The 14,800-nt window shown below is 29.6% G+C and overlaps 5 protein-coding genes, 1 long non-coding RNA gene and 2 other non-coding genes across 8 annotated transcripts; 5 read left to right on the plus strand and 3 right to left on the minus strand.

The window, feature by feature from the left end:
• Positions 1-2,578: 2,578 nt before the first annotated feature.
• Inos (Inositol-3-phosphate synthase) lies at positions 2,579-4,802 on the minus strand. The gene is made up of 4 exons (XM_027340218.2): positions 4,492-4,802; positions 3,714-4,415; positions 3,111-3,639; positions 2,579-3,044 (listed from the first exon to the last, which is right to left on the minus strand). Exons 1-4 carry the CDS (start codon positions 4,603-4,605, stop codon positions 2,746-2,748), a joined length of 1,644 nt encoding a protein of 547 aa, XP_027196019.2. The 5' UTR covers positions 4,606-4,802; the 3' UTR covers positions 2,579-2,745.
• Positions 4,803-7,422: 2,620 nt separating this feature from the next.
• LOC113790628 (5S ribosomal RNA) lies at positions 7,423-7,541 on the minus strand. The gene has a single exon (XR_003474774.2). It is a non-coding gene; the product is annotated as a 5S ribosomal RNA (ribosomal RNA).
• Positions 7,542-7,858: 317 nt separating this feature from the next.
• Positions 7,859-7,977, plus strand: LOC113790627 (5S ribosomal RNA). The gene has a single exon (XR_003474773.1). It is a non-coding gene; the product is annotated as a 5S ribosomal RNA (ribosomal RNA).
• A 145-nt stretch (positions 7,978-8,122) lies between these two features.
• Positions 8,123-9,282, plus strand: LOC113790514 (uncharacterized). Its single transcript, XM_027340190.2, has one exon. It carries the CDS (start codon positions 8,260-8,262, stop codon positions 9,094-9,096), a length of 837 nt encoding a protein of 278 aa, XP_027195991.2. The 5' UTR covers positions 8,123-8,259; the 3' UTR covers positions 9,097-9,282.
• mIF2 (mitochondrial translation initiation factor 2) lies at positions 9,276-11,374 on the plus strand. Its single transcript, XM_027340187.2, has one exon. The coding sequence runs from the start codon at positions 9,276-9,278 to the stop codon at positions 11,217-11,219; it is 1,944 nt and encodes a 647-aa protein (XP_027195988.1). The 3' UTR covers positions 11,220-11,374.
• On the plus strand, positions 11,276-12,351 carry LOC113790513 (sperm-egg fusion protein Juno-like). Its single transcript, XM_027340189.2, has 2 exons — positions 11,276-11,558; positions 11,616-12,351. The coding sequence occupies exons 1-2, from the start codon at positions 11,409-11,411 to the stop codon at positions 12,291-12,293; spliced, it is 828 nt and encodes a 275-aa protein (XP_027195990.1). The 5' UTR covers positions 11,276-11,408; the 3' UTR covers positions 12,294-12,351.
• An 18-nt stretch (positions 12,352-12,369) lies between these two features.
• Positions 12,370-14,176, plus strand: 128up (GTP-binding protein 128up). The gene is made up of 5 exons (XM_027340188.2): positions 12,370-12,531; positions 12,582-13,417; positions 13,485-13,607; positions 13,681-13,776; positions 13,833-14,176. Exons 1-5 carry the CDS (start codon positions 12,493-12,495, stop codon positions 13,837-13,839), a joined length of 1,101 nt encoding a protein of 366 aa, XP_027195989.1. The 5' UTR covers positions 12,370-12,492; the 3' UTR covers positions 13,840-14,176.
• On the minus strand, positions 13,870-14,756 carry LOC142645507 (uncharacterized). The gene is made up of 2 exons (XR_012846631.1): positions 14,248-14,756; positions 13,870-14,163 (listed from the first exon to the last, which is right to left on the minus strand). It is a non-coding gene; the product is annotated as an uncharacterized LOC142645507 (long non-coding RNA).
• Between the last annotated feature and the right edge of the window lie 44 nt (positions 14,757-14,800).

The raw sequence follows: 14,800 nt of genomic DNA on the forward strand, positions 1-14,800 counted from the left end.
TCCATGATAACAGACGAAATACAATGTAAGGAAAAATAAAATTCAATAGCAACAATTTAGCTTTGGATGAAATGATAAAATCGTTGAAATTGAAATGATTATTTTTCGAAGGTCATTATTATTATTAGTATTATGTTCATTATCATCATAATCATCATTTATTCACAAATTACCTTAACATCAACATCAGTTTGAAGTAAAAGAAAAATAAAAATAACTTCTTTCTTTTCTTATTGACGCCATTTTTTAAATAGAAATGGTGTTTTGTTTTTCATATATATTTATAGTTAAGATCATAATTTGTAATGGTAATTGTAAAATTCAAAATAATTATATTTTTAACTGATCATTCTCATTATAATTATGGATAGAAATTTAATATGAAATCAATTTAAATGTGAAATATGAAACTAAAAAAAGTTGTTTTTCTTTCTTGACCGCCATTCTTGTCATGTTGTTTAAAATATTGACTGCATTCGAATATCATTATTCACAAATAATTGAAATTAATTAAGGAGAAAAGAAAATAATTATTTATCGAAAAATGAAGTGATTTTTGTTGGATAGGGATTTTTCTTTTTTTCCAAGAACTTTCCAACAAAAAAAAATCATATCTACACAAGGTTTTTCAACAACATAAAAAAAAGTTTCATCAGAATTTATGTTTTGTTCTCATCATTCAAATTGATGATAAATAATTTCACATAATGACACAAATGGATGGATGACCAAAAAAAAAAAAAAATCCAAAATAAATTTCATCAATTCAATGGAATTAATTTCCTTATTATCATCATCATTGTTAAAATCCAATGAAACCATCATTATGTGATGATGAATGCAAATTTATTACAATTTTTATCGATTAATAATAAATGTTTGGACAAATTTTGCTCATATTTTGTTTATTTTCTGAAAATGGATTATTATCAATCATCATCTTTTAAAATGAATTTGAATCGATTTGAAAAAAAATTGTAACAACAATGATGATAATATTTCATCTTATGCTGATTTGATTTGATTCGAAAAAATCGTGATAGATGAAATCCGTTTTTTTTTGATTTGAATACGAATGATGAATAGAATAGAACATTCGTCAATTTCCTGTCATTTATTTATTTATTTTTTTAAAATTCAATTTTTGATGAATAATTTGCTTACAATCAATAATAAGAAAAGATTTCCTCTATAGAAAAGGCCATTTTCGATGTTTATAATCATCCATTTTGATTCATTCATTTAGCAATTATTATTTTGAAAAACTGAATGAATTAATGGATCATTGTCAAATGGAAAGCCAAACAGGCGACAATGCCAAGGTATCATCCTTATAAATTATGATCATTGAATTTAAAAGTTCAAATCAAATTAACAAAAAAAAGTAAGGAAAAAGAAAAATGAAAATCATTCTCAATCTCAATGACAATCACATGTATTCAACGAGGTCTTTTCATCATTATCATCATTATCCATCATCATCAAATCATCGCTAAACATTGGCAAATTTCATAGTCAATGATCATCATGATCATTGCCAGTGCCACTACATTAGTTATGGTACCATACTCTATATTCATATTTCTTTTTTTTCAACATGTATTTAGATGTTCCAAAACGTTGGATCGTCAAAAAAAAATACTCATGAATGGGATATTAGTGATGAATATGATGTTGTGGAAACCCCACCTTTTTTTCATATATCCACAATAACGGTAAAATAAGAAATCGTTTATCTCTATCACAATCTATGTTAGTTGTATGTGTTTATGCGTGTCTCTAATATGTAAAGTAAATGCATATTGTTAAAAGTAATTTTGAAACGTCCGGTCAGAGTATAAAAAGCCAGTAGCCAAACATTGTCATGAAAACAAATCATCCAACGCACAAATAACTGTTGTTGAAACAACGAATCAATCATTAAAAAAAATGAAATTCACTGTAAGTTTTTTATCGATTCGAATTGTGATTAGATTTATTTATTGTTTTTTCTTTCTCCCGATTCTTTCAATTTAGATTATTTTCGCTCTTATATTCGCAGCCATGATGATGATGGTTTCAGCCCGTGGTCATGGTGGTGGACATGGCGGTATTCGTAGACATGGTGGTGGTGGTGGTGGTTATCGCAAACATGGTGGTGGTGGCCACCGCATTAGCCACGGTGGTGGTAAACGAGGTGGATATGGTGGTGGTCATCGTGGAGGACATGGTGGTGGACGAGGTAAAGGCAAACATTATGGTTAAAAACAACAAAATATGAACAACAACATCATCATCATCCGGATTATTGACGCTGATTGATTGATGTTCTAGTCATTGTTAAATAATGACTACAAAATTGCTAAAATGTTTTCAAAAATTTGTCGAACGAATATCTTTCTTTTTTTTGATAAATAAAAAAAGTGATTTTTGTGCTCATGAAAAAAATTTCCGATTATAAATCAATCGATTATCTCATAGATAAATTCAATGCAGTGAAGTTAACATTCAATAGATCTGGACAAAAAAATTTTTAACTTTTCATTCTAAAAATGGATCATTGAAATAATGATGAAAACAAAATGAAAACACCAATAAATAATTAACAAATTGATTGATTTAATATTATTGTAAAAATAATAATCTTAACCAGAGAAAGGGAAAGTGAGGAAGTTATAAAAGATGGAAGAAAGTAAATCAATATTTTTGTCTCTTGTTTGTTGTTTAATGTAGAATGTATAAATTGGCTGTAGATTAGGCTGCTGCTTAATGTCCACTCATAAAACCATTGAATGGTGGCGCAATTCGTGTTGGATTTACTTCATCATTTTTAAGGATTGGTTGTGTTAATTCTTCATACCATTGTGTACGATTTGAACATTTGGCCTGTAAATTTAATTGATTAACAGGTGGTAAAGCAATCATTGCACGTAATAAATTTTCGATTGATTGACGTTGTTTGGATAATGCATTGACAACATTTGCACCACGTTCGACCATTGGTGCTTTAAGCAGATAGGATAGTATGGATAGAATCGAATTGAAACGTTGAAATTGTGTTTCCTCTGTTTTAAATATAATAAAAAAATTAAATGTTTTTGTTTTGTTTCAAACAATCAATTCCAACTTACTATGATTATGTATCTTGAATGTAACACGTTGACATAGTTCGGAAAGAATGGCCAAATCCAAAATAATTGGCGCTGCTAATAACGAATCTTCACAGGTATTATGTACGACAATTGTATTCTTTCCACCTAACATTAATTCACTGATGTATTCATCCAATGCACGTTTCGAATCTCCCACATACGGTACATATTTAATAACAACTGTATGATCCGGGTGATTTTTACCTTGACCATAAAGTATCTGATTTGATTCGACCATATCATCGACAACATTTGATTTGGAAATTTCTTTGCTACGAAATTGTTTTGGTGCCGATAGATTATAGCCATCATTATTACCCAAATGATTATAGCTAGCGATTGAACATGGTTTAATACCGGCTGATACAAGAAAATCAACAAGTACGGATTTAAATTTTGTCTGTCCGGATTTGAAATCATCACCACCGATAAACACTTGTTCACGTTCGGCTAATTCAACGAGACCAGGTACGAATGTATTCTGTGGTGAACCATTGATGTAAGTAGACTATAAATGATTTGAAAATTTGATAAAAAAATTGAATTAGCAAAATTAACAAATTGAAATTCAAGAAAAATTACTTTTTCAAGTATAGCTGCAACAGCATATAAAGCTGATGGTGCCAATTCTTTTTCATTGCGTTTGATTGCTGCCAATAAATTATCAGCTGTATCATGAATGCCATCGATAACAGTAGTAAAACGTTCAGTATTAGCTGTCCATAATATAATGACTGTATCAAGATTATTTTTTTGTTTAAAATCACGTATATCTGCACGAATCTGTTCCACTTGTAACCATTTATCATTACATTCAATTACATTATCGGCACGTTCTTTTTGATTGGCTGCAATAAAATCAAAATCATAGATAGCTCGACGTGGTCGATATTGTTCCATGTATGGACGAAGTTGTTCTTGTAGATTGATATCAAGAACTTTTGCTCGTTTCATTGAATCAGCAAGATTCATACCGGATATATCCCAACCATCAACGAATAGATCATTTGGATCAACCATTGGTAATGTATCTTTCATAGGTATGTATAATTCTTTACCATGGGCATCATAACCCAAGAATATCGTACTGGATTGTGTTAAACTTCCAAAATAATTGGCTTTCACTTCACCATCTTTTGTCATGAATGACATACGATGTTTGTTGGCAATTATTGCGGCTGTTACTGTTGTACCATTATTGCCACCCCAACCGATCATCATTAAACCTGTACGTGGTATTCGACGTTCTGTACGAAATGTTACAACCGATCTCATTGGATAAACCTAATTTAATTTAATTAAAATCCAGATTTACATTTCAATTATTGAATTGATTTTGAATATGATTATTGTAACTAACCTTAACTGAATTGGTTTTTTCATCTCGAATACATTTGACATTATCATATTCATAATCTGCTTCGATTGTTTCATCCGTATAACGAATATTTGGGCTTTGAACATTAACCTTCATCGTTGTATTGTTGTTGTTTTAATGATGTTTTTTTTTGTACGAAAAAGAAAAATTGAAATTCTTCAGAATTCAAGAAAGTTATCGCTTTGTATAGACACACGAGAAAAAAAGAGGGAGCAAATAATTATCTTTTCGTTTTAAAAATTAATCTTTATTCATCAAGCATTAGTTGACAGACCAATCCATGTAAAAGACAAGTGCCTTATATACTAAATTATCATGAAAAAGCTAAAAGCTTTTGTCAATCAATCAATGTCCCGATGTCGAATTCATATCGACCAATGATCATTATTGATGACGACAAAGGATGGATGTTGATCATCGCCGATGTGGCAGATAATAATAAGAAGAAGGAAAAAAATCGCACCATTGATAAGAAAAAAAGAGGCAGATCTGTTTTTTTTTCACATTTGATTTCTGTTTTTATTTTTTTTAAATCGATGCCTGGATAATTCGAGATTAGCATCGTATTTTCGCGAACCTTAAATAATTCATTACCTTAGTTGCTTTTTTTTTGGTTTTATATTTTCAACGAACATTATTAAAATGATTTGTTATTTAGGTAAAAAAGTAAAATACAGATTTAACATTTAAATCGCAAACAAACGCATACATCGTAAGAATATATCTTATCCAATTGTTGATATTGATGAAAAACTTGCAATAACAAAAAATTTTGTTGTTTTTTTTCTGATAAAGACAACAACTAAATTCCGAAAAATTGGTTCAAACACTTGTTATAATGGATATCATGATATCGATGACTGGTTAACATTCTTGATTTTACTCGATCGAATCGGATCTATTTGGTTTTTTCTTTTTGGTTCTCTTTTCTTTCTCTCATTCTCTTTTTCTAAAATTATCTGGATATTTTTGAACAATTTTTTTCGCCTCTTTCATCGCTGAATTTTTTTTTTCTTCAAACAAAACAAAAAAATAGAATGTTTTTCCCCATATTGACAAACAAACAAATAATTTGATAAAAAGTAAAAAAACAAAAAATTATTTTCCGGTAATCGATGAACCTATAGATTTGAGATATGAATAAGATAATTTTTGTCATGACATTGAAATTATTATTAGATGTTTTTTTTGGTCTCATGAATGTAAAACTGATTTATAAATAGATATTATTATTATTTTTTTGAGAATGAAAAACAAATGCAAATGACATCTATATTGAAATTGGTGTGATTAGATAATTTACAAATTTTTTTTTCGTACGATAATGAGGTAATAATCGATCGGATGAATGATCGATCAACTATGATAGGTATTGTACATATCTAATGATAATCAATTCGATTACGTGCATATTTGAAAGATTTCTTTATTTCATTTTGTTTTTCATTATCATCATTTTTAAATGTTTTTTCCCGTCATTTTTCCAGTGAAACAAAAAAATAAACAAAAACAACAACAACAACAACAATATTGATCAAATCGGAAAAAATCAATCGAAAAAATTTGTTTGGTTAGTAGAAATATAATGAATGAATGGAAAAACCAGAAAAAAATCTGGATTTTTTAAAAAAAAAGAAAAATAATTACCAGATTTCGAACCAACCATATTGTTGAAAATTTTTGATGGATGGGATAACAACCCAAAAAAAACCCAAATTCATAATGGTTACTAATCTTTTTCTCATTGATGATTTTTATTTTTCTTTTAATAATAAAAGCAATTCAATCACATGACGGACATTGATCCGTAATTTTGAATTGTGAATAAAGTAAATTGTAGAATTTTCAGGCTATATTTTGATTTTTTTTTTTAAATTTACAAAATTATGGATCAAGATTTTTTCAGAAATTTATTTTTATAAAATTTAAATTCAAATGACGTAATATTATGAAATGCAAAAAAAAGTGGAAAACATTTCATTGGAATTTGAAACTTGTTTTGAACATTATTTCAAAATTTTATTTTGAATTTTCAAACTAAAATCAAAAATCAAAGCAAGAAAAAAAATATCGATTATCAATATTGATAACGAAACAAAACGAAACGAAAAGAATAAATTTGAAATTGTTTTTTTTCAATTCAAAATAAACAAACAAAATGTAATATTGTTTCAGTTGAATGGGATTTTTGTATTTTTGTTCTTAACCAGCTTACAATTTGTCTTGCAACACGTTCAAATGGCGTGATCCTGTTTTTTTTTGTTGAGAGGTTACCAAAAGAAAAAATGAATTAGATATTCAAGCAAAATAACGAAGAAATGAGCAATGGCAATGGTTAAAAGAAAAGAAAAATCATCATCATTATTTTTTTGGCAATGTATTTATATTCAGATAAACATATTTAAACGATGATTATCTTAAAGATAAAAGGAATCCGGTTTTCGCTACCGTCATAATCATAAAATGATTGATTTTGTTGTTGTTGTTGTGGTTGTTGTTGCGTTTATTTAAAATAAATGAGGTGATGTTTTTACTTTCATTTCATCATGATTAGATAATCTAGAAGTACTTCTGTCGAATATTCTCGAAGATGATTTAATTTAAAGAAAAAAATTTCAATTTCAAAAATAATTTTTTCGTATCCAATTTTGGTTTAAAATAAAAACTATGCGAATATCTTTTCTTTAAGAGAGAACAAAGTCTAAAATGTCAAATGTCAAAGTCGAAAATATTTTGTTTTTTTCTTCTTATGTAAATAATTCAATCAATAAACATTGAAACAGGGATAAAGATCCAGATCGATCCAGATTTATCCTGAATTGATTGTTTCGTTTTTTTAAAAATTTTAATGTACGATGCGAAAACTTTTAAATTTTTTAAAAATTAAAAGAAAAAAGTAAAAATAAAAAGGAAAGCTTACGACACCGAGTGTTCCCAAGTGGTCACCCTTCCAAGTACTGACTCGGCTCGACGTTGCTTAACTTCGGTGATCAGACGAGAACCGGTGTTCTCAACGTGATATGGTCGTAAGCTGAATGAAATAGAAAGATTTCCTCTTTTCATAAGTTTAAATTTTTTTCAAATAGATTTATCAGTCCATTAAAAATGATGATAATTTGAATTTTTAACAAAACTTTTGACATCTTATGGATAAAATTTGAAAAAAAATTACAATCGAACTGAATTAATCAATTACAATTTCAATCAATCATCTTGTTGATGGAAATTCAACATTAACTTAAAAAAAAATTTACCAACTGCTCCCATTTTTGGAAACGATAACCAATTTGTTGAATAAAATGATGGACAATTTTTTCGATAAAAGTATATTTTTAATTATATTATTTCAGCTTACGACCATATCACGTTGAGAACACCGGTTCTCGTCTGATCACCGAAGTTAAGCAACGTCGAGCCGAGTCAGTACTTGGGAGGGTGACCACTTGGGAACACTCGGTGTCGTAAGCTTTCCATTTTATTTTTTTTTCTTTTTAATTTTTGTGAATTTATAAATACATTTTTTAATTTATAGAATTTGTTTTGATAAATACTTTTCAGTTTTCATCAATAAAACTAATTGGCGCATTGTTATGGGAAAAAAATTTGAATTTTTTTTTGTTGCCCATCAACACATGGCAATCGATGGTCAACAATCGATTGCTTCATGTGTTGTAACATGCCAAACAATTGCAATAACTTTATTCGTGTCTTAAATTTTTCAATTGATTTTATTGAAAAAACAATGAATAAATGAAATTTTCAGTGGAAAAAGTGATGTCACAATCTTCTAAAAGTGGCAATCAGGCCACATCATTCGCATCTTTATCAGATATATTGGCAAATTCATCATCAACTAAACGTACAACACGGAGTAGTATTCGGGCATCTGCGGCGGCTGCTTCTGCTTCTGGTACATCCTTATTACCGACACTCGAAGATTTGAAACAAAAACTTGAAGGAAGCCATGATGATACTTGTACAAAATTGAATCTTTCTCGTGCATTCGGGGGTCTACCATCGTCATTTCGTTTTGAATCGACGAATTTGAATAATCACGATGAACAATCATCATTACTGGAATCGACATCCAATAATCATCAAGAATTGAATAATATCAATAATAATTTAAATGTTGGACGACAAAAACGGCAACAGTTTAAACGTGAACAACGAGGGTCTCAAAATGTTATCAAAACAGAAACTAGCATTGGCGCAAATGTTTACGATGATACACAACGTGAAATCGCTCATATAATCAAGAAGATTGAATTGAATAAACATCTTAATTTTAAGGATAATGATTCAGATGATAAAGATCAAATTAAACTACTGCCTGAATTCAATCTCATACAATTACCTGCTGATTTCAATCTTGAACATGGCCAGATAAACGTTTATCAATCGGGAATCATTGAAATCATAAGCGGTGATCAACCGCCAGTTAAATTTCGAATGCGTCGTGCTGCGAAACGAATCGATGAATCATTAACAACGGATTTAATTTTAACTACGGAAAATCAAGCCATTATTGAACGAATGAATGTTTGTGTGCCGGAAACGGTCCCAAATAAATCACCAAATTCTTGATGGCAATTTTTGTTTTTGTTTTTTTCATTTGGATCCATTGTCTATGAACGGTACTCACGTGTTATTATTTTCAACATTGTATTTTTGTATTTGTACAGTTATGAATTCTTTTTTATAATTATATTATCTCTTTAAATTTTTCATCTTTGATTGAAACAATAAATATTTAATCATTTTGAATGTCAACACTATCATTATCATTGCAGATGTTGGCTTATCGTCTTTCCTCATTGCGAATAGCATTGGCTAGAACTTATTCCACAAAATTTAAAAATGACATTGAAAATTCACATCCTAATCATAATCAACAGGACCAGATTACAACCGAATCCATTTTGACAAGAATTAGAAACTATTCACAGCTTAAACAAGGAAAAGATTTTCGTATCAGACCACCCATCGTAACCATAATGGGACATGTAGATCATGGTAAAACAACTTTACTAGATTCAATTCGTAAATCCGAACTAGTCAAACAAGAGCATGGTGGTATTACGCAACATATTGGTGCATTCGTTGTTTCTCTTCAAGATGACAAAAATATACGTAAAAGTCGAATCGAAGATCTTGTTGTCTTTCTTGACACCCCAGGCCATAAAGCGTTTAGTTCGATGCGTGAACGTGGGGCATTAGTGACTGATATTGTCGTGTTAGTTGTCGCTGCAGATGATGGCGTTATGGAACAAACAATTGAATCCATATCGTTTGCACAGAAATCACAGGTTCCCATTATTGTTGCCATTAATAAGATTGATAAAATCAAAAATGATCCAGATTTGATTCAAAATGTCAAATTTGGACTGAAATCACACGGTATTGTCCTTGAAGAGGATGGTGGTGACATTCAGTCGATCAAAATTAGTGCACTTCAAGGTGATGGTATCTATGAACTAAAAGAAGCAATCATTGCTTTAGCTGAAACATTGGAACTACGAGCACCGATCGATGGAAATGTTGAAGGTTCAATCATCGAATCCAGTATTCATCCACATCGTGGACGTTTGACCACCATTCTGGTTCAACAGGGAACATTAAAACGAAGTGATATTTTAATCAGTACAAATAGCCGCCATAGTAATGTAAGCTGGGCGAAAGTACGAGCAATGTTTGATGAATATGGACAAGTAATCAACGAAGTTCCACCTGGATTTCCTGCACAAGTTATCGGATGGCGTGATGATACATTACCTGAAGCCGGTGATCATATTTGGCAATTGAATTCGGAAAAACAAGTTCGAGATATATTAGGAATGGGTAAAGAATTGGAACGACAAATTCGACAAACAATCGATGCAAAAGCTATCGAACAAAAACGTGATGAACATGATACTGTTTATAAAGCTGAATTAGCTGCTAGACGTGAAGCCGGTATTCGTTATAAACGTAAACGTTCATCAATTCCGCGTACAAAATTGATTCAAACTGAAGGCGATGAATTAAAAACGAGTATTGTATTGAAAGCCGATGTTAATGGAAGTTTAGAAGTTTTATTAGATTTATTTGATTCATTTCCAAATGAGACAAGTCCAGCTAAATTAGATTTAATACATTATGGTCTTGGCAATGTTACCGAAAATGATATTGAATTAGCATCATGTTTTCCAAATGGAATGATCTATACATTTAATGTCGGTGTATTTACACCTGCTTTATTGAAAAAAGCAAAAGAATTGAATATTTCTATCAAACGTTTTAATGTGATATATCATCTTGTTGATCATCTTAAAGAAACATTACAAGAACGAATGCCATTTATTGATCGAGAAGAAATTCTTGGTGAAGCAATTATTATACAAGAATTTGTTGTAAATGAAAAAAAGAAAAAAATTCCCGTTGCTGGATCAAGATGTTCGAAAGGAATATTGAAAAAGAATGGTTTATATAAATTAATTCGAAATGGAAAGATTATAGCTAAAGATTTAAAATTATCATCAATGCGTCATCATAAAGATGAAGTGGATTCAATTAAAAAAGATTTTGAATGTGGTCTAATGATTGCCAATAATATTATATCGAATAAAACAAACGAACAAGTTATTCGATTTCAACCACAAGATTTACTTGTTTGTTATCAGCTAGTAAATGTTCGTCTTCCGTTACAATGGAAACCGAAAGGATTTTAGCCATCTCATTGTCAATTTATTAATTTTTTTTTGTCTCTGTTATTTATTTGTTTTTGTATAAAGAACAATTTCTTTAGGCCTTTTTCCTATTTCATTGTTGAATTTTTTTTTAAACTACTTATTTACAAATAAACTCTTAGTCGACATTTGATCAATTTTTTCTATAGGTTTTCCAATTGCAATGTTCAAATGATGATGGAAAAAATATCCATTTTTGTTATTTTATCATTATTGATTTTATTATTTATTCATTCGATCAATTCCAATCATATTGGAACTTGTCTTCGAACGAAAAATCATCTCCGAATTCCAGAATTCAACGTATCGTTGTATGAAGAAGTAAGATATTTTTCTGATTCAAGATTAAAACATTATCTATTATTTTTAAATTTTCAGTGTTCACCATGGTCGGAAAATTCCTGTTGTGATCAACAGACATCAATTCGCGCTCATCACATGCTGAATCAGTTTAATTTTAATCTTACTCATTGTGGATTGGATTCCATATCGGTTGGTTGTCATCGATATTTTATCAAAAATCTTTGTTATTATAATTGTGATCCGTATATTGAACCATGGATTGTAAAAAGTGATTCTAAATTTGGTCTTGAAGATTATGGACAAGAACGAATCGTACAGGTACCATTATGCGAAAGTGATTGCATTGAATGGTGGAATCAATGTTCCGGTTCGTCATTTACATGTGTCCGAAATTGGCGTAAACATTTTGATTGGAAAAAGTTGGAATCCAATTCAATAATTACAAATCATTGTCCACATGGTGCACAATGTTTACCATTCAATTTGGTCTATAAAGATGCATATGATTTTTGTCAAACTGTCTGGGATAATCGTTGGAAAGTTGTTCAAGATACAGAAGAATGTATAACATTTGAATTTGATGGTGGTAATCAATCAAATCCAAATCGTTTGGTTGCGGAATACTACCTGAATGAAAATTTGAAATCATTGTTTCACATTGATCTAATACCATTATTTATGGAATTTTGCATTTTTATCATATTTGCCTATTTTATTGCCACATTTATTGTGAAAATTTGTAAACGTCGTTGAAACAAAAATTATTTAAAAACAAATTACATTTAATAAAACATGTGTGATTTAAATGTTTTCTTTCGCGATTACCATATATATTAGCGACCCATTAGTCGTCGATCGAGGCAAAACAGACACCGCAACGTGGTTGATGATTTGTTGATTTGATCTTTGTTGAAAATTAATTGAAAATCTTGTTGTATATTTCAAATCAATCATGAGTGTTCTTGAAAAAATTGCGGACATCGAGGCCGAGGTAAGTGATGCGATCCATAATGATCAAAATTCTTATAATTTAATAATTAGATGGCCAGAACACAACGAAACAAAGCTACGATGGGTCATTTGGGTATTCTAAAAGCTCGTTTAGCTAAACTTCGCCGTGAACTAATTACACCAAAAGGTGGTGGTGGTGCCACTGGTGAAGGATTTGATGTAGCCAAAACTGGTGATGCTCGAATCGGATTCGTAGGTTTTCCATCCGTCGGCAAATCGACATTATTGTCCAATTTAGCGGGCGTTTATTCTGAAGTGGCGGCCTATGAATTTACAACATTAACAACTGTACCCGGAGTGATAAAATATAAAGGAGCTAAAATTCAATTACTTGATCTACCTGGAATTATTGAGGGTGCTAAAGATGGTAAAGGTCGTGGTCGTCAGGTTATTGCCGTAGCTCGAACTTGTAGCTTAATTTACATCGTGTTAGATGTTTTAAAACCATTACAACATAAACGAATAATTGAACGAGAATTGGAAGGTTTTGGAATTCGATTAAATAAAGATCCACCACAGATAACACTGCGTAGAAAAGATAAAGGTGGTATTAATCTTCAATGTTTAGTACAGCAATCGGAATTGGATTTTGACACAGTGAAAACGATATTAGCCGAATATCGAATAGCAAATGCAGATGTTGTACTCAAATATGATGCCAATGCTGATGATTTAATCGATGTAATCGAAGGGAATCGTATCTATACTCCTTGTATTTATATACTAAACAAAATTGATCAAATTTCTATTGAAGAATTGGAAATAATTTATAAAATTCCACATTGCGTTCCTATATCCGCTCACCATAAATGGAATTTTGATGATCTACTTTATAAAACATGGGATTATTTAAAATTAATTCGAATGTATGTTGCATTGTAAATTTTGTTAATTAATTAACTTTTTTTTGTTGTTGTGAAAAATTTGTTTCAGTTATACCAAACCAAAAGGTCAACTACCCGATTATGATTCACCGGTTATTTTGAATCGTGAACGTAAAACTGTTGAAGATTTTTGTAATAAACTACATAAATCGATTATGAAAGAATTCAAATAGTAAGTATCTAATTTGAATTATAAATTTTATTCCGTAAAAAATCAAATTAATAAATGAATTTTATCTAATCAGTGCATTAGTATGGGGAACATCAGTGAAACATAATCCACAAAAAGTCGGTAAAGATCATGAATTGAATGATGAAGATGTTGTACAGGTGGTTAAAAAGTAAGTTTCATCAAAGATTTATATATTTGAAATTAATTACTTAATTATTGTTTTAGAGTCTAAATTTTCAATGGATACACTTATGGATGTGAATTAATTTGTGAATAAATTTATTTTTTTAAAATCAAACAAACATTGTTTCTATAAATACAAAATTAATAAATGACAATTATAAAACAAAACGAAAAAAAGGTCTCTTCCTGATTTTTTTTCCCAAATTTTAATCGCCATGGCCACCAAACAGATTTTGTTACTATAGATATCTTTGTTTCTGGACAAAAATGTTAACCAAAAGCAAAAAAAACCGGACCAAACAGATTTTGGTTTTCATTGCTTTTTCCTTATTATTATTATTATCATTAATTGATTGAAAACAATAAATATGACCTAATAATATTAATGATTAAATGGGTTATCACTTTATATGGTTTTTTTATGGATTCATTCCATTTTTTCTTCACCAAAAATTACCTTGTTATTAAATAAAGTTACGAATGAAAAAAAATGACAAACAGCGCAAACAACCAACGCAAGCAATAATTTGCCCAATAGATATTTATTCGGCAAAAAAAACCAGCGAAAGAATATATCCAATTTAAATGACAGTGTGTGTATTAGTTTGATAATAATATTTGATTATTATGATGATAAACATTAACGAATTTGACAAAAAAAAATTGAGTATAATGAAAAGGAAATTATTTCCCCACCACACACTGTTTGAAAGGTGATGTGGATAGATAATAAAAAAAAATTTATGATGTGGTGTTAAATTACAATTGATTTTCATTTCAATTTTTTTTTCGGTCGATGTTGTTGTTGTTGTTGATAAATTGATATGTTTGGTAAATTATCTGTTTACTTATAACACAACACAAATCATCTCTATGCGATCTTGCCATATAACAGATTATTATTATTATTATTTTAGGTTGAGACATTCTATCTTTCAATTAATAAACATTATTATGATTTTTTTTCCTAAATAATAATAATAATATTATATGTCCAAAAATTAATGATA

The sequence above is a fragment of the Dermatophagoides pteronyssinus genome, unplaced genomic scaffold, assembly GCF_027571235.1.
Source record: "Dermatophagoides pteronyssinus isolate colony J.1.1.1.1 unplaced genomic scaffold, Derpt_VIB-CSIC_2022.12 sq0013, whole genome shotgun sequence".
Classification (NCBI taxonomy): Eukaryota; Metazoa; Arthropoda; class Arachnida; order Sarcoptiformes; family Pyroglyphidae; genus Dermatophagoides; species Dermatophagoides pteronyssinus.

Bases quoted from the DNA above. Each gene is read 5' to 3' on its own strand.
- Inos (XM_027340218.2), bottom strand. From the start codon at position 4,605: ATGAAGGTTAATGTTCAAAGCCCAAATATTCGTTATACGGATGAAACA. The intron at 4,416-4,491 runs GTTAGTTACAAT...AAATTAAATTAG, and splicing joins AAAAAACCAATTCAGTTAAG to GTTTATCCAATGAGATCGGT. The intron at 3,045-3,110 runs GTAAGTTGGAAT...TATTTAAAACAG, and splicing joins ATTCAAGATACATAATCATA to AGGAAACACAATTTCAACGT.
- LOC113790514 (XM_027340190.2), top strand. From the start codon at position 8,260: ATGAAATTTTCAGTGGAAAAAGTGATGTCACAATCTTCTAAAAGTGGC.
- mIF2 (XM_027340187.2), top strand. From the start codon at position 9,276: ATGTCAACACTATCATTATCATTGCAGATGTTGGCTTATCGTCTTTCC.
- LOC113790513 (XM_027340189.2), top strand. From the start codon at position 11,409: ATGATGATGGAAAAAATATCCATTTTTGTTATTTTATCATTATTGATT. The intron at 11,559-11,615 runs GTAAGATATTTT...TTAAATTTTCAG, and splicing joins ACGTATCGTTGTATGAAGAA to TGTTCACCATGGTCGGAAAA.
- 128up (XM_027340188.2), top strand. From the start codon at position 12,493: ATGAGTGTTCTTGAAAAAATTGCGGACATCGAGGCCGAG. The intron at 12,532-12,581 runs GTAAGTGATGCG...TTTAATAATTAG, and splicing joins TTGCGGACATCGAGGCCGAG to ATGGCCAGAACACAACGAAA. The intron at 13,418-13,484 runs GTATGTTGCATT...AATTTGTTTCAG, and splicing joins TATTTAAAATTAATTCGAAT to TTATACCAAACCAAAAGGTC.